The 22,959-nt window shown below is 45.1% G+C and overlaps 1 protein-coding gene across 2 annotated transcripts in view; it reads left to right on the plus strand.

The window, feature by feature from the left end:
* SLC12A4 (solute carrier family 12 member 4) overlaps positions 1-22,959 on the plus strand; it is a 939,289-nt gene that overhangs the window by 769,377 nt on the left and 146,953 nt on the right. For both annotated transcript variants that reach the window (XM_063945258.1, XM_063945259.1), the window contains exon 18: positions 13,976-14,171. In XM_063945258.1, coding sequence (XP_063801328.1) covers positions 13,976-14,171 — 196 coding nt within the window. The remainder of the gene's footprint in view (positions 1-13,975; positions 14,172-22,959) is intronic.

The following is a 22,959-nucleotide window of genomic DNA, read 5'->3' on the forward strand; positions in this document are numbered from 1 at the left end:
ACCACGTGTGATACCTGTGTTTCAGTATTGCTGGGATTCCTCTCTGCAGCTAAAATGTGCTCCCAAATTCCAGCACTGCTGTGAGCTTCAGCCCTCCAACTACAAGTTATTACCCGTGATTCCTATTATTTTACTTTGTTGATCTTCACCTATCTAAACTACAAGTTATTTCCTGTAATTCCTGTGCCTTTACATTGCTGAGCTTTAGCTCTCCAAACTACAAGTTATTCCTTGTAATTCCTATTTCTCTACATTGCTTGGACTCCAGTCTCCTTACAAATATAACTTTACCTGTGCCTCAAGCTCAGAGCTGCTGTCCGTTGCACTTTACTGATTAGAGACTTTCCTGTGCTCCAGAGCTCTGCTAAAAGCTATTTTTCAATTCTACAGAGTTATTCATGTGCCTGCATCTTAGTGCTGCTGTAGTATCTCTCCTTATTGAGCTTTCCACCTGTGGATCTGGGCTAATTTGAAAGCTAGTATTCTAGGGATTAGTCTGCACAGGTAGTGGAAGATGTACTTGATACAGCTAAAGAGCCAATGTACTTAACTGTAATTTTCAATTCTGTACAGTGTAATATTGGTGGTGCTCCTGGAATTTTTTAGTAGATCTAGACCTTTCAATTCAGGGAAAGAAAAGGACAAAAAAAGTCTCTTCCAGGAGCACTCTTTTATGTAAGTCATATAATCATGAAATTGATAGGTAGTAAAGTATCCAATGCATCATTAGTGAAAGTAAATACATATATAATAAAATGTAACCTTTTGTAATGTAAATTTTTAGCAACGTAGAAGTAAATTTAAGGGACGCTTTGTCCCTGGTAGACACCTGTATGTACAGATATCACATATGCATATATGTGTAAATTTTACCTTTCATTTTATGTGAGAATATAATACATCAAGAAAATTATTATTGTATTGTCATATGGAGACTCTCAGCAATCCTATACCCCTGAATCAACACATGGGCTCCCCCAATTTTCAGGTTGCATAGGTTCCCCAATGACATTCTTTCCAACCGAGGGGTACAATCTACTACTAAATTCTGAAGAACACTATGTAAGTGCTTTGGTATCAAACTGAGCTTCTCTTCAGCATACCAGTAATGGACAGATGGAGCAAATAAATCAAGATTTTGAAAAATTTCTCCATTACCATGGGCTGAATTTGCCCATAATAATTTTTTCCACAAGACTCTTCTGGTCACTGTCTGTTCTTCATTCAGTATGGTCCAAATCCAGTTTTGCTAGAATTGACAACCTACCAGTTGTTATCACTTCCAGCTGTCCGTGGTACAGTGAACCGCTTTCTCAACATTTGGAAAGAGATGAAAAGGAATCTGTGCAAAGCTTCCTTGCGGTACAAACTTTTTGCCGATTAGAAGAGGAAGAAGGTTCCTTTGCTGAGACCTGGTGATACAGTCTGGTTATCAACTAGACATTTGCACTTGAAGGTACCCACCATGAAGTTCGCTAGCAGATTCATTGGTCCTTCCAGATCCTCTAAGTAACATTGTGGTCACCCATAATTGGATCTCATGGCCTCTCATCACAAAACTTCAGAGTACCAACAGCCCAGGGATCCAATGTTATTCAAAGTGAATGCTAATGCAGTCCTGTGGGATGGTACCCCGTGTTATCAGGAGGATCAAAGAGCAAGTGGAGCCAGTCTTCCTTTTGGCACCGGATTAGCCCCAGTGGTCTGGGTATGCTGGCATTCTGAAGCTGCCAGTAGGTCCTATGTGGTGTTAGTACAGGGTTCTGGCATTCTGAACACGTATTATAAAAGAGAGCACATAAAGATACTGTATAAAAGTTAATTTAATATCAATAAATAAATTAAAATATATTATAACTGATACATGTACAAAACATACCCTTATAGTAGAAGCTTGACTCAATAGGGGTAATTTCGATCCGATCGCTGCTGTGCGTTTTCGCACAGTGGGCGATCAGATCCTAACTGCACTTGCGTATGCACGCAATGCGCACGTGCGTCAGACAACAACAACAGGCATCGCTGGTCCGCAACGGGATGGTGCGAAAAATCCGATCGTATGGTTGTTCGCAAGGTGATTGACAGGAAGAGCTGTTTGTGGGTGGCAACTGAGCGTTTACAGGGAGTGTCCAGAAAAACGCAGGCATGCCCAAGCATTTTCAGGAAAGGTGTCTGATGTCAGCTCCGGCCCCGATAAGTCTGTTCTTATTGCACTGGAGGAGTAAGCTTGAGATGCGCACAGACTGCAAAAAGTGAATTTTCACAGTTCAGCGTACACATTCGATCGCACACTTGCACAGCGAATTTACACTCCCCCTGGAGCCAACAACTATCTGATCGCAGGACAGCAAAATTAGCAGCCCAGCGATCAGATCTGAATTACCCCCAATGTCCTTAATAGCGGGTAGCACTTATAATTAGATTGTTTGTGTCATGCTCAAGGATTTAAATATCCCACCTGGATATGCACACCTAGTACTGCCTTCTGATGAAACTGCCATTTGTGGACGGCAGCGAAACACGTTAAGGACACCTGTTTGACTGTCATTTACTTGAAACTTCGGCTAACTGCACTACATTCGAAACTTCAGCACTATCCCTCCCGCCAGCACTCATTGCAGACTGGAGCGCTAGTGCCGGATTCCCTATCAGGTATAGGATCCTTTCTTGGGGCTCTCACAGATTGCTAAATCCTTTGTGTCTGGGACAAAGCACCGGAGCTCGGCTGATGTACCTGCCTATACAAATAAGCTGCACTTTGACACAGGATGGTGAGCTGTTATAAATATATTGCCATGGGAGGTTGAGCATGACAAAAGCAGTCTAATCATAAGTGCTACCTGCTATTAAGTACATTAAGTCAAACATCTATTGTAAGGGAATGTTTTATTTATTAATTATAATGTATTGAAATGTATTAATTGAGATAAAGTTTATTTGTATACAGTATGTTTATGCACTCTTTTATAACACTTGTGTCATATACCTGTGTTATCTATTATAATTTACCGCATGGGAAGGAAACATACTAAGTTACCACAAGGGAGCTCAATAGGGTATTTTTGATCCTATCAGTGCAATTATGTATCAGTGCATTGATATACATTTTGCACCCAAATTAGTTTCCTTCCTTCCTTCCTTCCTTCCTTCCTTCCTTCCTTCCTTCCGTACGTACGTACAGGGTCAGTTTCTTCACCTTTATTAGCTAAATAATGGCGATTGAAGATGGTCGCCTGAAAACAAAGTTGTTGTTTTTTCTTTTCGGTGGTGCAGACTATCTTACGTGCTAGGAATCCGGTTTCATATAAGGTCTGGTAGATCAACTGAACCAGGAGTTTGTACAGTATTTCCTGTTTATCGTCATTTATCCGGGACAGTTTAGTTGTCTTTGATGTAGTCCAAGCTCTTCGTTTGTACTTGGACAGAATTTTGTCTATCATGCACTCATATTCTTTTCTGGTCCCTTATGATGCTTAAAGACCCGGGTTGGCCATCTATTAAGCCGACTTTTGCACGGTGGATTAGTTTAGTAATCCTTCAGGTTATTCCAGTGTGGGATGACCGGCTCTGGAGCAAGTTTCGGCACATTCCACTAGGGCAGTGGGTGCCTTTTGTGCCTTGCGGCATGGAGACTCAGTGGAACAGCTGTGCCAGACCACTACCTTGTCCTCTGTCTACACATTCACTAAAATGTATTGTTTTCAGGTGTTTGTTTGTGGTGACTCCAGATTTGGGCAGAAAATTCTTCATTCAAGTTGTCTGAACATTCCCTCCCCTTGAGGTGGCTGTTAAATGTCCTATGTCCCCCAGAGTGAATGCAGAAGAAAAGGGCATTTTTGTGTACTTACAGATAAATCCTTTTCTGTTAATCTGTCTGGGGAAACTGTGTTCCCTCCCATACGCTCAGCTTTATTGGGGTTTGCCATCTTTTCCTGTTATTCTTTGGTTTCCCTGTGTTTGTTTGTTTATTTGTTTGTTTGTTTTGTTATAGATCTTTCTTAAGGTCCATACACACTTAACGATATAATGAGCGACGTCGCTCATTTTCCCCCTCCTTGAGCGACGTCGCTCATTTTATCGTCAAGTGTGTATGCCTCCAGCGACGGCCGATGCGCGGCCCCGCGGGTCGGCAACGATCGTCGCTGTCGGTAGGGCATGCATGAAGGATGTGGACTGTCGTCCACGACCTTCATGCAGGGCTGGCGGGGGCGTGACGTCACTGAGCGATATGAGCGGTCATATCGCTCAGTGCGTACAGGCGGCCGCCGACCGGCCCGGGAGGGGGAAGCGTTAGACGATGTCGCTCACAGAGCGACATCGTCTAATGTGTATGGGCCTTTAGTGGTACTGATCCTCACTTAGGGGTATATTCAATAGATATTGGATCCTTTCCGACGGAAAGGATCCGACATCTCAGTATTCAATTTAAATCCTGTCGGATTTGGCCATTCCCGACAATGCCGATTCGGCTTTTTTTTTTTAAGTCGGATTGACATTGTCAAAAACAGGGCCAATACCTGACGGATTTGGCCGCGGAATCTGAAAAAACATGTGTATCCGCGGCTATTCCTCTGATCCACGTGTTTTCCAACAAGTCAGAATTGCTGACTTGTCGGAAAGGATTGAATAGGTCGGAACAGTTTCCGTCCTAAAAAAGTCGGAAACTGCCGTCTGTCCGACAAGACACCAGTTTCCAACTACAATTGAATACCCCCCATAGATCTTCTTTTCAAGTGTACTGCCTTCTGGGGTTGCAGAGGGGAGAAGCTTCTGTTTATAGCTCTTTGTTTACGTGCCTGCTCCTGTGGTTCTCACCAGCAACCCATGGTAGCAGTGCCCACCAGATGGATTAAGAGAAAATGAGTCAATGGTGAGTACACAAAAATCCCCTTTTTGTAAATCATGAACATGTTATGCAGTGCTTTGCATTGAGGGCATTATGCTACAATGGCATGAAACAGATGGTTAATATGGCCCTTCCAAACCAAGTTTACAGTAATCATCTTTGATACATTAGGAAGCAAGCTGACAATTGCAGATTTATTGAGAGGATTTAGGAATACAGCGACTGTTCTTGATGCTGGTGAGTTTGCATACTGTAATTAATGAAAGGCATACAAACAATGTATCTTTCTTCATAAACTATAATAAAAATGAACAAAAAAATACAAAGACCAAAGGAGCTGAGTAAAAATTAAATGGAAACAAATTGATGACAGCTTCTAGTCCTTCTAGTTCATCTCCCCCCAAAAAACTTACATACTAAAAACACAGAGTAATTTAACAGTTATATATATTTATTGTGTTCTATTTAGTTATTTATTTACTTGGTGTAGTTGATTGTTAATAATTGATTATTTGGGACTTCTCTGCAGTATTTGTTAAATTTATATTATTTACTATTTTATATATTACAGATGTGTACTCGTATATCTTGCCTCAATACGCCACACAGCGGGCAATGCCTGGCATGAGTGAGCTGACAGGTCCTGTGCAACTCCGTTGGCGCCAGGCATCTTTGTTTGCTGAAAAATGTCTTATTTGCATTGCTGTGCGAATATGATGTACACGCAGATTATGCTAATTAAAATGATATGCGGCATGCCTATAAATATTTTGTGTACATTTACAACTGTATCTGCATATGAAATGCTACGTTACAGTGTTTACTAGGAAAACTCTAGCAATGTGAAAAAGACACATTTTAATGGAAAAGTCGCACAAAAAAATGCTGGACACTACCAAGTTATTCCACGGCATGGCATGACTAAATCTCTCTGCACATGTTACATCTGCCCCACCTGCAGTTCAACATGGTTTTGCCAATTAGTGTGCTTTTTTGGGTTGCTAACAATCCGAATAAGGCCCTAAGTTTCTAGTCTACCAGTTGACCCAGTACAAGGTTAAATGGTACACAGATTATAAATCTATCTGTTATCAAAATGATGTATAATGATGAGATCCCCCTCCCCTAGTATTGAGATTAAACTATATAGAAAAGTGGAAAAGAGACTTTTGATCCCCTTCGATGCATGCAACATTGGAAAGATACATACTGTAGATATACAAAATCTAAATTTACCTACTAACTTATAATGTAAACTTTTTTATCACACAACAAGCAGGATTTCAAAGCTCAGAGCTCATGTTTTCAAAATGGTGATCTTCTGGGATATATGGCCTTCCTTTGTAGTTCAAGATCTCTGTAATCACAGGATTTTTTTAATTACATTTTTTTTAATACTGGTATTCCCTTATTTCAGAGAGCCCTAATTATATATCCCAGCTAAACATCAATTTATAGCAAAAAAATCACTGTGTACTGGGGGTAGCTAAGTGATGAACTATTACATTAATGGAATAATGCATTAACAGAGCCACCAGGGCTAAGGATAGGGGCACATGAGAGCTCCATTGATTTATTCCTAAAATAACATTAACGCCTTAATGACTGATCTATCATTATCTAACTGAACCAGATATAACTTATACAGACACTCTAAACATTAACCTCCCCCCCCCCCCCCCCCTTTAATCACAGATACTTAAGATAAATCTTAACACTATGAGTAACGACACCGACACAATAATTGAGACGGACACGATCAGGCCTAATTCAGACCTGATTGTAGCAGCAAATTTGTTAGCAGATGGGCAAAACCATGTGCACTGCAGGGGGGGGCAGATATAATGTGCAGAGAGAGTTAGATATGGGTGGGTTGTGTTAAAACTGAAATCTAAATTGCAGTGTAAGAATAAATCAGCCAGTATTTACTTTGCACAGAAACAATATAACCCTCCCAAAATCTAACTCTCTCTGCACATGTTATACCTGCCACCCCCTGCAGTGCACATGGTTTTGCCCATCTGCTAACTAATTTGCTGCTACGATCAGGTCTGAATTAGGCCCATAAACTGCTTGGCTTAAAGCTCACAGCTATTTATTCCAATTGTGATTAACCTAATGAGGAAACGGTGGCCAGGAGATGCTGCAATCTCTGTACCAGCCTTAATTATTGTATCATGCCCTAGGGGATGACTAAGAGAACGGGAGAACTGTAGAGATGCACTAGCGTCATGAGGACTCACCACGCCTCCTGGACCAAGACTGAACGCTCCCGCACAAGGAGCGCCCAGGTCCCCCGCACAAAGCAGGACAATCTTGCCAAGCAGTCGGAGGATAGGTGGCCCACAATGACATTTTGCGCCACAAAAGGCCCCGAGACTTCAGCGTTCTCCCGCCACAGCCATGTACGAAAGGCCTTGGCCCGCCACCAAACCGAAACCTCAATCCAAAAACGATTACAAGTCCTTAACAGACAAATCAAACCCCAAAGCATTAAGATGTACACCATCAGACTGAAAAAAATGAGCAGCATCAGGCCCCAAAAAAACGCGATGAACCAATAACCCAATGGACAGAACAAATCAAGAAACCACTACATTAACGTTGCAAAGCACCCTCTGAAAAGCCTTAGGCTTACGGCCACCCCTCCACACCAACCTCGGAACAATCTGACCACACAATCCACAAAGCCGGCCAATGAGCCCTGACGTTTTACAAGAGCTCACGCAACCTGACAATCAACTCCAAACCTTTCTAATGACATAAATTGTTGCCGCCAATATGCAAAACTAACCACTCCGGAACACCCCATTGCTCAACTGAGGACAGCAACAAAGCCAGCAGGGCTTTACAATGAAGACCCCTAACACCAATCCAGCGCACTTTGCGCCCACCCAGCAAAAGCTGGGCCCTCTGTGCCAGCCCATGACGCTCGGCCCAATAAATGTAAGACTGGCCAACCAGCAAGACCTGCCCAAGAGAATCCTCTTCAGCTGGAGAGAAAAAAAACCTAACACATCAGTCACCGCACCTCCCGTTAACTGAACAATGCACAACAAAATTGAAACAACATTCAATATAACAAAACCTAGCCAGGGAAAGGGAAAACAAGTAACCCGAATGAAGGAGCAAAACAAAATGACCTCCCGTGAACCAAAGGGGTCAAATCATGATCCCCGGGAAGAAAAATAAAAAACACCCCTCACACCTCCAATTGGCGGATGCTAACCATTCCGCAAATGGGTGGTAAACAAAGTTTTTGGGTTGTCGCAGGAAGTGCCACTACAACCTATCGCAGCGCACTTAGGATTTATAAGTAGAAGAGTGCCATGTACTCCAGGCCTGGATGGCCAAAGCCGGGGCCCCAGCAGCTGCGACAGAAGTCGCGGCCCCAAAACGAAAGGAGTGGATCCTATAGCACCTACCATCCAGCTCCCAGGCCTCCAAACATCGCTTAAGCACCGCGGCAAACTGGAACTTGGAAAGGGGCAATAAAGAGGCATGAACCAGCCATTGCTTGCCGCCAGAAGGTAACAGCAAGGGCAACCAGGCAAACTGACTCATCTGCCTGCGCAGGAAGGGTAACCCAGCGGTCCCTCCCAACTTGGTCCATCTTGGAAGAACGCAACCTCGTAAGAAGGAAGCATCCCTGATGCAAGCATCGCCAAGCAGCAAACCAGAAGAATCCGATGCATGACTAGAAGCAACCAGCTCCCAAACCCGGAAAGCCCCAAAGAAAGCAGCCGAGAAAGCCAAGCAAAAAAGTGCAACCTCATATGGATCTGATGCCACCGTAGCCACCACACCAACCAAATTACCCAGAAGCTGTAAATCAATAGGCTTGCGCGAATCCACCCGAGCCAGAACAATCCGCGCCCAGCCCCTAATAGCCTGGGAAAGTACAAACGTTTTAGTGGGATCCTGACCCCCTTGCATCCTACTGAAAAAGGAAATACCCACCAGCGCTGAGGACATAGAAGCCTTAGAATGACCCTGCAGATACTGCTCCCACACAAAAGCTAACAACAAGTCCTGAAGAGACTTACCCTCCACTGTATTACTTACAAGATAAACCTCCCAATTATGCCAGGCGACCGAGTATGTCCTCAGGGTAGAAGGAGCCAACGACCACTGTGCTAGGGCCTCTATGCCTGCCTAATAATCTGCTATACAAAAGGGGGGCATGGTAACCCCTCAACAGAAGCCCCAGGAGCAAGCTCCTGAAACCTAGCAAAATTAAACCACGAGAGCGCGTTAGCGATATCATTAGCAACTCCCGGAACATGCCTCACCTGAAATCTGATATTAGCCTCCAAACAACGCAAAATCAAATGTCTCAAGAGCCACAAAGCCAGAGGAGATGAAGATCGCTAATTATTAAAGGCATGAACCAGCCCAAGGTTATCGCACCGAAACACAATATGTTGGTTGACCAGAGAGAGATACCACAATTCAACCGTAAAAATAATGGGAAAAAGTTCCAAAAGCAACATATTTACAGTGAGACCCACCGCATACAAATCTGCCAGCAAAGGCGCCACACACCACTGCCCATTGAAAAAGGCCCCAAATCCCGACACCCCAGCCGCATCAGTAAATAGCTGCAACGTAGAATTGGACACCGGCAACTTTGGCCAAATCCGTTTGTAAGACCCTGAGATCCTCCATGATCTCAGCACACAACCTGACCCTAGGATGCAGCAGGGCCGCCTCGACTGTGGCCCTCTCCATCTTCCGACAGAAAACATGATCCATAGGAATGACCCGACAGGCAAAATTCAGGGAACCCAACAAAGACTGGACCTCACGCAGGCGAATCTTCCGCACCTCCAAGCAACCTTCAATATGGCCTTACTGCTTCAAGACCTTATCAGCAAGCAAGTGACAGCATCCGGCCACCGTATCGACCTCAATACTTAAATACGATAAGCACGTAGTAGGGCCTTCCGTCTTGTCACTCTCCACCGGCACACCTAAGACCCTGAACAAAGCCCGAGCTGAAAAAAGGACATCCACACAGACATCACTCTCACCTGGCCTCACAAAAATAAAGTCATCCAAATAGTGCGCAATACCAACATGACCAGTACCTACAGCAACACACCAATGCAAAAACGAACCAAACTTATTAAAGTAGGCACAAAACACCGCACATCCCATGGGCAAACACTTATCTACATAGAACCATCAACCAATCCGGAAACCCATATAATGAAAGGAATCAGGATGCAACGGCAACAAATGAAAAGCAGACTCAGCATCCAACTTAGCAAGCAGAGCGTCGCTCCCAAAACTACGAATCAGAACAAGGGCATCATCAAACGCATGGTAAACAACACGACAAGCTGAAGCCAGAATGGCGTCATTGATGGGGGTGCCCTGAGATAGGATAAATGCTGAATAAGCCGGTATTTCCCCAGGGTCTTCTTAGGGATGATCCCCAGAGGGGAAACGCACAAATCAGGCAAAGGTTCAATAGAAAAATGGCCAGCCATCCTGCCCAACCGGACCTCAGCATCCACCTTAGTGATCCAACCACCGCACCAACTGCGTAACACAAATAGGGGAGGCATGAGTGTCCCCCTTCTTTGCAGCCGCGGCACCCTGTGCATAGCGGCAGTCCTTAGCGGGATGCTCACTTCCACAAATGCAGCAGGAGTGGCGAAAACGATATGCAGACTCCCTGTACAACGGGTGTTATTGAAAGCAAAACATTTCCCCTTCGCCACCCCTGACACCACCGCACGAGCAACGGGTGTCTTACGGGACTGGGAAACCTAAAGCCAAATCTCAACATCCTTGGCACCAAACAGCATAATCACAGAACCATCATGTTTCGTCCGAAACTGCAAATCATACTCCCGCTATGCAACCCACTTATGTTGCAAAAACATATCCTGACTAAAAAATATTTATATTTAAGCATATTCAAATGTTCTGCTGGACGCGTCTCAGTGTAACATGCACCAAAAACCAACGCACTCTTCAACCACAACTGGAAGCTACAATACGCCTACTCACCAACACCACCCGGCTTCTTAGCCTTGTCAAAACACTTCTTCATCTCCTATGTGAGCTTACCCCTATGAATCTTATCTCACACACTCTCACGCAGACCGCGCAGTATAGCGGTGTTAACTCAATACACTGCATCCGTACCCCCCGAAGCCTACAAGACCAGAACAGCCGCAGCAGCTACCCTCTTAACAAGCCTGCGCTCAATCAACTTAGCCAGCTAACGTGGATGTGGGCGCAACCCCGATGAATGAGAACTCGAGCTGGAAGAAGAACTAGATACAGAACCATCACCTAATGCAGCAAAGAAATCCAACTCACCGGTTCCAGATGACAACGGAACTCAGGACACCGAAACCGTGGGAGAAGCCACCTCACTGGGCGCAGACACCGCAGCCAAAGACGTCCCAGGAACCACTGGAGCACCCACCAAGGAAACAGGAGCTGTAACTGAAGAAGAAGCATCAGCAGGCAATGAAACGGCAGGAGCAGGACCATGAGCCGTGGGGGGGGGGGCGTCGAAGGAGGGGTGTAGGCAGTGGGGGGACGGGTGCAGCGAGCGAGTGGAGGAGGCAGAACAACAGGATTGGCTGGGACAGGGGCGGCGACATAGAGGGAGCACCTGCCAGACCCGGGGACAGGAGCGGTGCGCCAACACAGGGAGGGGTTGTGACCATGCAAGGGCCCCAGCATAAGGCGAGGACCCAGTAAGGGAACCCAAAGGGAGCAGCATACGGAGGGGCCAATGATGAGGAGGGCGCCACCGAAGCAGTAGTATAAACCGCCGGCGCATACCCAAAGCTCCTGGCCGACTGCGGCGAGGCCAGCATGGGCCCAGCAGGAGCAAAACTAAAGGACGGCCCGGGGCCCATCCCTCCAGCAAAAGACATAGCCGGCGGTGCAGAAAAAGGAGGGAGGGGACCCCAGCCGGGGCACCCGACACATGGGGGGTAAACAGGGGACCCAATAGCTAGGGGGGCCCGCAGCAGGATACCAAGGGGAAGCATCCTGCCCCAGACTGCAAGTACCCACCACACCCTGTGTCCAGACTGGCGTCATGCACCCTGCACTAATGGGAGCGGGTGATACAGGAAAATATCCCCCCAGAGACTCCAGACCAGACCCCTATTGCGTGGGGGGGGGGGGAGTCGCCCCGAGACCCCAGACCAGATACCTGCAATGATGGGGGGCACCCGCTGCACTAACTGGCACTGAAGACCCGGCATCAACTACCCCTGAAGACCCCAGTCCAGACCCCAGCAGTGGGAGAGGGCCGCCCGCCATCCACATTAAAGGCAGTGCGGTGGGTGGCAAGGAAGCAGCGGCCACGGGAGCAACATCCACGAGGCTCCCTGCCGGAGAGAGAGCAGCTGGGTGGCGCAGAAGCCGCAGCTGAGCTCCCGCTGCCCGAGACTGCCGCGGGAGGGGGAGCCATACACTGGATCGGCCGCTGGTCCCTGAGCAAAAAAAGGATGAGCATCGGGGACGCGCCATGCTGGGAGGTGCGTGGAGGCGGAGGGGCTGAATCCGGGGCTCATAGGAATAATGTGCACAAAGGGCACACAAGAGGGCTGTAAAAAAAGAATGACATGGAACAATATATAGCAAAAGGAGGAAAAAAAGGAATATATACAAGTGAAGAAAGGGAAAGTGAAACCAGAGCAATGAGAAACACTTATCAGCCTGGCAGCTGCACTGTACTCTGAAGGTTGATTCTATATCAGAGTGGGAGAAGGGACCTTCTGATGTACTTAGGGGAGGAGACACGTCACCAGGGGGAGGAGCTATGGCCGAACATGGTACCCGAAAAGTGCCCTCGCGGGCTCGTTGGCTCGCTTCGCTCGCCACCTAATTACTAAAGGTAATAGTTGGTGACGGGGATAGTAGAGCTGGCCTAGCTCCTCCCCCTTGTGTCGTGGCTACTCCCCCTGACGGAAAAGGTCCCTTAGGCCACTTGGATCTAGTCTCAACCGTACTCTGAATGCAGGAAAAGAGGCTGCCCTGAAAGGCCACCCCCTTTCAATAACCCTAAACAGAAACACCTCCTTTTAGAACCGAATAGGCTGACAACTTTTGACTGACAGTCAACCCCAGTGATTTTCAGCCTTTTTTTACTCGCGGCACACCGAACTATATTTTAAAATTGCCAAGGCACACCATCAGTTCCCCACAGAAAAAAACAAAACACACATTGTCCCTCACAGTAAAAAAAAATCCACACACACATTGGCCTACACAGAAAAAACAATGACACTGCTCCCCACATAAATCATGTTGCTCAATGCATAAATCCTATTGCTCCCCACATAAATCAATTACATTGCTCCCCACAAAATCATGTTGCTCACACATAAATCAATCACATTTCTCCCCACATAAATCCTATTGCTCCCCACATGAATTATTCACATTGTTCCCCCCATAAATCCTTATTCTCCCCATATAAATCCTATTGTTCCCCACAGGAGAAATAAAATAACAAATATTAGCCCCTACCGGTCAGCTGTCCTCCTCTCTGTCCCTCAGTGGCGGGGTTGTTCATAGTGAAGTGCTGCGAATACTGAGCAGTGGGCGGTCGGGCAGGAGTGGATGTGGGTGGGCAAGGAAAGCTGTGTATGCAGGCAGAAACTGGAAGATGTGTATGCAGGCGGGTGGGCTGGCTGGGTGGTGATATGCGGCGTCCGTGACCTATGATATCACACCGCCGCGTCTTGAAGGCATAGGTCAAGGCCGGAGCACGACTAATCCCCTAAGAAGAGCCCGGGCCGACAGTTCACTCTGAAGGTGCAGGAAGCTGCTCTGGCTCCGCGGCACACCTTGCAACTGGTCGCGGCACACTAGTGTGCCACGGCACACTGGTTGAAAAAGCCTGGTCAACCCAGACTCTAATTCTACCCAGCAACCAGGCTGTCATACTCAACAAATAGCAAAAAACCTAGGATTCTTATACATACAGTACTCATTCCTATGCAGAATTTGTCTGCTTTTAGTAAAATATCTTACCTTGGTGGTAGTAGAAATTTAATGTGTACGGTAGTAAAAAATATTTTTATTTTGTTTCTTTTCAATCATGATCTTCATATTGACATTTTTTATGTTTTCTGACCATTTCAGACCATTAAAAACATGATGGAGATAGAGAAAGTAAAAGGATTCTGTCAGGTTGTTGTTTCCAGTAAAGTCAGAGAAGGAATCTCACATCTAATCCAGTCATGTGGACTTGGGGGGATGAAGCATAACACTGTGATGCTAGGATGGCCTTATGGCTGGAGACAAAGTGAAGACCCTCGATCATGGAAAACTTTTATTGGTGAGCTATAGTATATTGAAGAATTTAATCAATCATCCTTAATTAATAACCATAAAGGGACCCAATGCACTAATAAAAAATTATATAATGCAGGTATATATTTATGTGTGTATATATATATATATATTTATATATATATATATATATATATATATATATAAACTAGATAAATAGATACAGTATATGTATATATAATTAATAGAATCCAGGTATGCATGTGTGATGAGCCTCTTGATAATGTCAATTATTATCTTCAAACATAAAGCTATACACTATTTCCGTGGAGCCGCTATGGCCGCTAGACCACGTGCACGTGCTACGCACTTTGTACGCTATTTGCGTACAGAGTCCCACACGTGGTACGCACTTGGCGTACACACGCTGCGCTGAGTGTACGGAATACACACAGTTGATAACCTTTAAACCTTGTTAATAAAACACAGTAAGAATATGCTTATACTCTAAACCTTAGTAGTCAAATACTGTAATGATGTAACGCTTAAAAACCTTAACAATGTGTATGCTGTTTGAGCGATTGAGACGCTAAGTGAGCCCTTTGCAGGAAAGTGAAAACACAACACCGGGTTTGTTTACAACCACAGCAGCTCTAACACTGCCGTGGATTATTCAGAGAAAAAGGGGAAAACAGTACAAGTTATACACTACAAGCTAATACAGAAATCTAACAGAATAACAGAGAATAAGACGAACAATGGCTACAGAGAATATACATATGTGGGGAATCTTTCGCAAGCGCGACCTGGAATCCAGTCCTCGGCTATTCAGGTGGAAAGCCTTCAGAGACATGAGGCTGGCCAGGCAACAGTGGTCTTTATATACACAACATACATTCACAATACAATGTTACCTGTAATCTCATTGTTCATTGGACACAGGGATGTGTCTCTACATTACAGCAAAGGTCATAGGTGGATTTGAACAGGTGGGCTGTGTCTTTCCCCAACTGCTCTGGTGGGAGGTATCCTCAGGATTCCCGCCGCATGTGTAATTTACAGCAAATACAGTTAATGTTCATAATCTACTTCTGTACATAACTATACGCAGGAGCGAGCGATGCTTTCCTAACTAACATCGGAATGTTACCCTTAAAATACCCTACAGCTGGATACTAGACACCACCTTTCAACCTATATCTGACCCTTCCTATCATGCAAAGAGGAATCTCTGTCCAGGAACAGTTTAAACTAATCATACTCGCTGACATGGTCTAGGGGAATATTAACTACGAAATGCACTATTTGGGTTAAATATGCTACGATCGAGTCACACGCTCACAAACTCCGCCGTAAATACACATCTTATGCGCACGAGACGCTGGAGCGTCCCCTACGCAACTTGCGGGTATGTGTACGCACGGGGGAACAGGTGCACGAGCAGCGTGCATGTGCATGAGGGGGTTAGTACATGGGTTATGCATCATGATATTTTTCGACTTTGACAGTCCACCCTTTGGCAGTCAACAATAACTGCCACTATCTAAACAATTAAGCAGAAAAATATACAATACAATGAAATACCTATAAATGATTGGGTGGAGGGAGGAGAGGAGAAGGTGTGAAATGTATGACCTAGTGGGATAGTAAAGCATGTATGTATGAAATTCATGTCTGAGGGGTCATGTATCATTGTGCCGTACATGTTCTAGATAAGCTTCGAGGTATTGCGAAGTATACATTAAATCCTGCTTATCCCGTATTAAGGGTCTGTAATTGGGCTAACAAACACTACCGAGCTCTTTTCGGCTTCTTGTTCCAACAAATGGGGTGCACATTAGTTGATGATACATGGAGGGGGAAAATATGTGAGTGCTAATATATGTACCTATATCACCTGTCGACTATGTGTGTCACTACCTGAAGATCGTAGAGATGAAGATAAGAAACATGTGTTATAAATACATTCATATGATAATGTGTGTAATTGTCCTTGGATGTCTGTCGAAGTCTTGTCCGGATAGGTGTATCTTTGCTGTGGGTGATAAGCAAAGTTTTTCAAGTGTCCATAGAAAGTTAAAGTCTCTAAAGTGTCTCGCAAAGTCTGTGAAAAAGTTCATCAAAGGTCTGTAGAAATGTTCATCAAAATCTTCTTCCGAGTGGATGTCTTTTTACCTTGGAGAAAAACAAAGGAGAAACTGGTGAAAGAAACGGACCGTGGAATCACGTCTTATCACAACATTGTCTCGATTGATGGGTCATAAATTAAACCAGTTATTGTAACAATGCCCTTGCTCCTTAAACTCATCAATTTGGTACTGCGCTTGCAATGCATTAAAATCCGAACACATCTAAATATCAAACCAATCATTATGACAACTCCCAGGATACAAAGGAGAAATTTTCCTACATTCACGATAACATTTTGAGCCCATTCTCCTAAACCTGAGAACCAATTGCGTGGGTTCAACCATGAAACCCAGCCGGTCAGTTCATTACTCACAGCAGTAAGGGTAAGGTTGTGTCTCCTTCGGAACTCCCACTTCAATTGCAAGATATCGTCCATCTTTTGATCTATGACCTCGGTTGGGTCATCGGTGCTGTTTGTGATATATGTACAGCACTTCACGCCATACTGAGTTGCTAGGGTGACACAATACCCGCCTGTCACCGCTGTGATGTAATTGAGAACCATCCTGTGCTGGATCAGTTCCGTTTTGTAAGCTTGCAATTCCCTCCCAGTATACCTGAAGGTGTCATCATACATCTCGGTGATATTGTCTATCAGGTTCGCTAGCGCATTAATATACCTAAAATTTATAACTCCTCTGGCGGTACGGGTGATATCTAACGTGAGTAGGAATTGAATCCCTGTGGATTCGTGGATCAAATCAGAGGCTGCGTGCTCTGTCCTATCTATAAGGTGTCTCTTAACAATGTGTTCGTAGTGAGTGTGAGTGTAAGGAGCTTGAGCATTGCGGTGAACGTCTTTCATCTTATCATGGATAATGGTCATTACTTCTGGCAACACTCTTCCAATGTAACACAATCCCTCTGAGTTTGGGGCAAGCCACTTATACGCCTTCCTCCCACATATGAAATATGCATCATCGGGGAGGACATATGGGACAGAATATGACATCACCATATTGCAAACCTTCCAGGTGAAAAATCCTATCCCTAACTTTCTCATCTGTTCAGTACACGTATCAGGCTGTATGATATGCGCACAGTATCCTGGTGATACTTCTCCAACCCGCATGGTCCTACTTCCTAGAGTATACCTATACTGAAAATATCTCCCACCGTTGGCTATTTGGCGTATAAGTGCTGAGTCTACGGGCATTCTATCGGCTCTGTGTGAAAATGCCATGGTTTGGTTGTTCCATGTCACTTCCCAATTTCCCGGCTTTCGGGGATTGGAAATGTTAAAACATACTAAGGACCTATCCACATGATATTGGTGGAGCTTCAAACTAGGAGGCCTAGAAATATTACATTTCTTGTCCACCGGTCTCCCACCCCTTAATTCAAGTACCTCACCTATTGTTAAAGAGTATGGCACTAGTCCTGACTTGCTATGACCTTGAGGTACTTGTAAGCACACCCAGCATTCCGTTTGGTTTAAAACCTTTCCCACTAATGAGTGATAGTCACTCAATGGATGACGGTCCATGTTGATATTAAGGCTGGACTGACATCTCTGGATGCACCCGTCCTCAACTATGTTTTCACAATTCCTACAGATACAATTCTCCTCAGCTAACAATCCTTCACAATGTCTCCTAGTGTCATGACTACCAGATCGTTTTCTGATACTCGCCTTTGCTCGGTGAATGTGTTGCTCTTGGAATTCTACTAATCCGTCCTTGTCATCAGAACCCATTCCAGATCCTTTCTCGACCTCTCTGGTACTCTCACCGAAACAGACTGTTCTGGTCAACAACAGGGTCAACAGGAAAACCCGGAACGCAGTCTCTTGGGGTAAGTCCATCTTGCAGGAGGAGAAAGAAAGAGTGGTAATGGAAGGTAAAGAAAATAATTAGAAGGGGAAAGAAAACTGGTGCGATAACCGCCTCTAGTCTTTTTGTTCTCTGTGCTCAGATGCCGTCTCAACAGTGCTGTCTCCCAGTCCTCCCGGAACAGACACTCCAGTGACACGATGTTCTCTCCGGGTCAGCGACCTTTCTGTAGGGAGCATAAATCTTGCATTACCATTTGTTTAACTGTTGTGTGACATACCATCCGTAGAACATGAAAAAAAAAAAAAGAGAATAATAGAAAAGAGAAAAATTGTCAGATTTCCGTTCACCATCAGGCTGTCACACCAACATGTCTATCGGTATCTCTGCACAGATAGAGTATTTCCACTCTCCACCCTCTGTGCATGGCCAGGCACAATGATGCTGGTAAGATATACTGGGGTTGGGCAGACCTCTGAAAAGACCAAGTAGACATGTGACGTTTGTGCTATAGTTCTGCTGGTGAACGTCAGCGATGAAGAGGAAACATTTAAAGATAAATCACAGAGTTTACCTGGCCGCCCATGTATCCACAAGGAATGACCTACCAATTACATCAACTTGGGACCTCAGGTTTACTTCCAAGGCTCGCAATTAATTTCACTGGCTGAAGACTACAGGTGCGGCCCAAAATTTTCCCTATGTGATCCCTGATTCCAATTACATGCGTCATAACTTTGGTCGTTTTCTTGTCTAGGGGGTCAATATACCTTATGTGGGTCTCTTAATCTGCAATTCCGTGCAATATGTCCTTCCTTATGGCAGTTATAACATTTTACTACATACGACTTACCATCAGGGGTCTGGGGTTTAGGCTGATGAGGCCTTGTAAGGGCCTGTATACTTACTGTCATCAGCTTGTCCCCCCTGTGACTCCCTGTGCCTAATGATGTTCCGATCATGCTCAATAGCGGACTCTCAAGGCAGCCACCGAGATACCTCTCCAGCTAGGTTGAGTGGTTTGTACCCTGGTTCTCAACACTTCCTTTAACCCGTCCATTAATACGGACACCGCTACCTCTCTATGACATACATTATCCTTACTCTACAATGTGAGGTGCAATTGTCTGTGCATAATGTACAGTACCATACTTACCTGTGGACACGACCTCACCTGTCCCTCCACCAGGGGCCTTTGCTACTGCTCTTACTGGTTGGGCCGTGCCCACTTGAGTATCTTGTATGGTGGCTGCTAAAGAGAGTGCCGATATCGTGCTGGGCTCATCTTCTTGGTCGCAGTCCTGAGGGAAGTTTAAGATGGGATACAACTTGCACGGGTTAGCATTTGCATTAATACATTTATCTACTTTACTCTTATCATCATTAATACATTTATTAAGTGCACTTTTATCGTATACCAGTATGCCATTCTCTGTAGCCATTTTCTCTCCTGTTATGTATGGTGGTGGTGGTGCTGTTGCTATCAGTTTCCTGCTAGGGTTGGAACCAGCTGCTTGAGCTAATCCCCGTTGTATCTCACATTCCTGTTGCCATAACTGTAAATAATCATAATGTCTAATCCTTTGTGTCATGGATTTTATCAGACATATCCTTCTCCTTAGATTTTGCAACACCTCATGATTAAAACTGCCTACCCTAGGGAACGGTTCCCTATCATCCACAGTCATTCGTTCCCATTCATTGACCTCTGCGTGTGATTTTTCACACATTATGTACCTCGCCGACCCTTTGGGCCGCGGAATGATATCAACCTGAACCCTGGTTGATCTTCCCTTACTTGAGCAACTGGCCCCCATTCTTTGCAGGTATTGCCTTCTCAGCGAATTCCTACAAAAACCAAGTTACTCAGAGGTAAGGCAACGGTGAAAGTCCAACAAGTGCTCTCACTCAGTTTCGCCCACGTCGGCCAATACACCTACACACTGTCTGCAGCGTTGGTCGTACCCAACCTAGGGCCCCTGTGTAACCTCTATTTACTGAGAGCGTGTGAGAGTATGCTACCCCTCCCAGTAAATATCAGTTGCTGGAGATTTCCTGAGTGAACAGCGAAACTCCCTTAAAATAAAAAAAACCTGTTACACAAATCACGTTACGTGTACAATTAGCGTCTATGACCCCACGATTGTACGCAAATTGCGTAATGGGTATCAAGGTGAACTAACTAATGCACACAGTAACGTGCGGTACAGTCGCACTGCGTATAAGTAACTATTACTTATCCGCTGCACGACCAACGGAATCGGTTGTTTAGGCTGCGAAACCTCAGCCGGAGCGTATTAACGGGCCTATATGGGTACTACGCAAACCCCCGGGGATGCGCTCTCACCGCTGACTTTTCTCAGGCCACGGTTTTCAGAGCTTCGCTTGACCTAGTCAGCGGATTTCTGACTTCGCCGACCTCTTGGTCTGCTGTTACTTGCTACTCTGCTCCTTTATACCTTATCAACGTTAACGTGAGCAAGCCAATCTCACGCCACCAAGTGTTCACTTCACTGGTGTCCTCTGGGATCCCGGATCCCCTTGGGTCCAAAACCTTTATTTGCATACACACGCTCGTTCACTGATATACACTTTGATTTTTCTGTCCATGAAATTAACTTTCATTCAGGTGAAACAGCCTAATGCCAGAGATGATGCAATAAGCGAAGGATCTTTTAAACTAAATTTTGGACACTGATCAATTTGTGCTATTATCGCGTGGCTACCGTATCGCCTAAACTAAAATAATGCTATCGTGTGATTTGTATTTAGTAGGCGTATCTGTACGCACGTTGCGTAATATACGCCACGTGTATAGGCCTTTTCGTTGCGTACGCAGTCTCGCACGCTGTCCGAGACACGTGTACAAAGGCCGGATACGCCCGCAGTAACACAAATAACACGCTTCTATAAATGTAAACGATATTTAACTATAATCGCTTACCAACACCACACAGTATCTCCTGTATAAACCTTTATAACTGGGTCAGGCTGCGTGTGTGTTTTACACTTACTCCCTTAAATATTACTCTTTACTTTTAACTAAATAGCAACAAATTTCTCAGCACGTGATCAATGCTAATGGCAAACAAGAGGGTAGATATGCGAAAATACACAAATAAAATACAGGTGTGTGTTACGTGTGTTGCGTGCGCAGTTGGCACCAAACAGAAATTAAACAGATTTTAAAAAAAAACAATAGCTTTACGTTCTTACCTTCCGGATCCCACCAGCATCCCTTCAAACCAAGCGGAGCAGACGCTTATCTAATCAGCACTAATGTATCCCCGACCACAAAACGGCTAACAGGGGATACTACCTTCCTGCCCTTTGCTGATAGATAAAAGTCTGCCTTGTCCTGCTAGGCTGCGGATATGAGGAGAACCGGACGATCTCCCAATTGATAATGTCAATTATTATCTTCAAACATAAAGCTATACACTATTTCCGTGGAGCCGCTATGGCCGCTAGACCACGTGCACGTGCTACGCACTTTGTACGCTATTTGCGTACAGAGTCCCGCACGTGGTACGCACTTGGCGTACACACGCTGCACTGAGTGTACGGAATACACACAGTTGATAACCTTTAAACCTTGTTAATAAAACACAGTAAGAATATGCTTATACTCTAAACCTTAGTAGTCAAATACTGTAATGATGTAACGCTTAAAAACCTTAACAATGTGTATGCTGTTTGAGCGATTGAGACGCTAAGTGAGCCCTTTGCAGGAAAGTGAAAACACAACACCGGGTTTGTTTACAACCACAGCAGCTCTAACACTGCCGTGGATTATTCAGAGAAAAAGGGGAAAACAGTACAAGTTATACACTACAAGCTAATACAGAAATCTAACAGAATAACAGAGAATAAGACGAACAATGGCTACAGAGAATATACATATGTGGGGAATCTTTCGCAAGCGCGACCTGGAATCCAGTCCTCAGCTATTCAGGTAGAAAGCCTTCAGAGACATGAGGCTGGCCAGGCAACAGTGGTCTTTATATACACAACATACATTCACAATACAATGGTACCTGTAATCTCATTGTTCACTGGACACAGGGATGTGTCTCTACATTACAGCAAAGGTCATAGGTGGATTTGAACAGGTGGGCTGTGTCTTTCCCCAACTGCTCTGGTGGGAGGTATCCTCAGGATTCCCGCTGCATGTGTAATTTACAGCAAATACAGTTAATGTTCATAATCTACTTCTGTACATAACTATACGCAGGAGCGAGCGATCCTTTCCTAACTAACATCGGAATGTTACCCTTAAAATACCCTACAGCTGGATACTAGACACCACCTTTCAACCTATATCTGACCCTTCCTATCATGCAAAGAGGAATCTCTCTGTCCAGGAACAGTTTAAACTAATCATACTCGCTGACATGGTCTAGGGGAATATTAACTACGAAATGCACTATTTGGGTTAAATATGCTACGATCGAGTCGCATGCTACACGCTCACAAACTCCGCCGTAAATACACATCTTATGCGCACGAGATGCTGGAGCGTCCCCTACGCAACTTGCGGGTATGTGTACGCACGGGGGAACAGGTGCACGAGCAGCGTGCATGTGCATGAGGGGTTAGTACATAGGTTATGCATCATGATATTTTTCGACTTTGATACTCTACACGCAGCACGGCACCAGGGCCGGCCAAAAGGGACAACTGTACCTGGCTTCAAGGATACGCCGCTTAGCACCTGGCAGGGATTTCAGCCATCTTGTCCAAATAGGGCAGTGAGCGGTAGGTGGTCTGGGCACAGCCTCAGAGTGACAGGAGCCTCTCACAATCAGTGACTGTGTGGCACGAGTGTGCACCCACTCTTCCGGGTCCAGCTCTGTTGCAGGATTCCTGTGC

Source organism: Pseudophryne corroboree, chromosome 11, assembly GCF_028390025.1.
Source record: "Pseudophryne corroboree isolate aPseCor3 chromosome 11, aPseCor3.hap2, whole genome shotgun sequence".
Lineage (NCBI taxonomy): Eukaryota > Metazoa > Chordata > Amphibia > Anura > Myobatrachidae > Pseudophryne > Pseudophryne corroboree.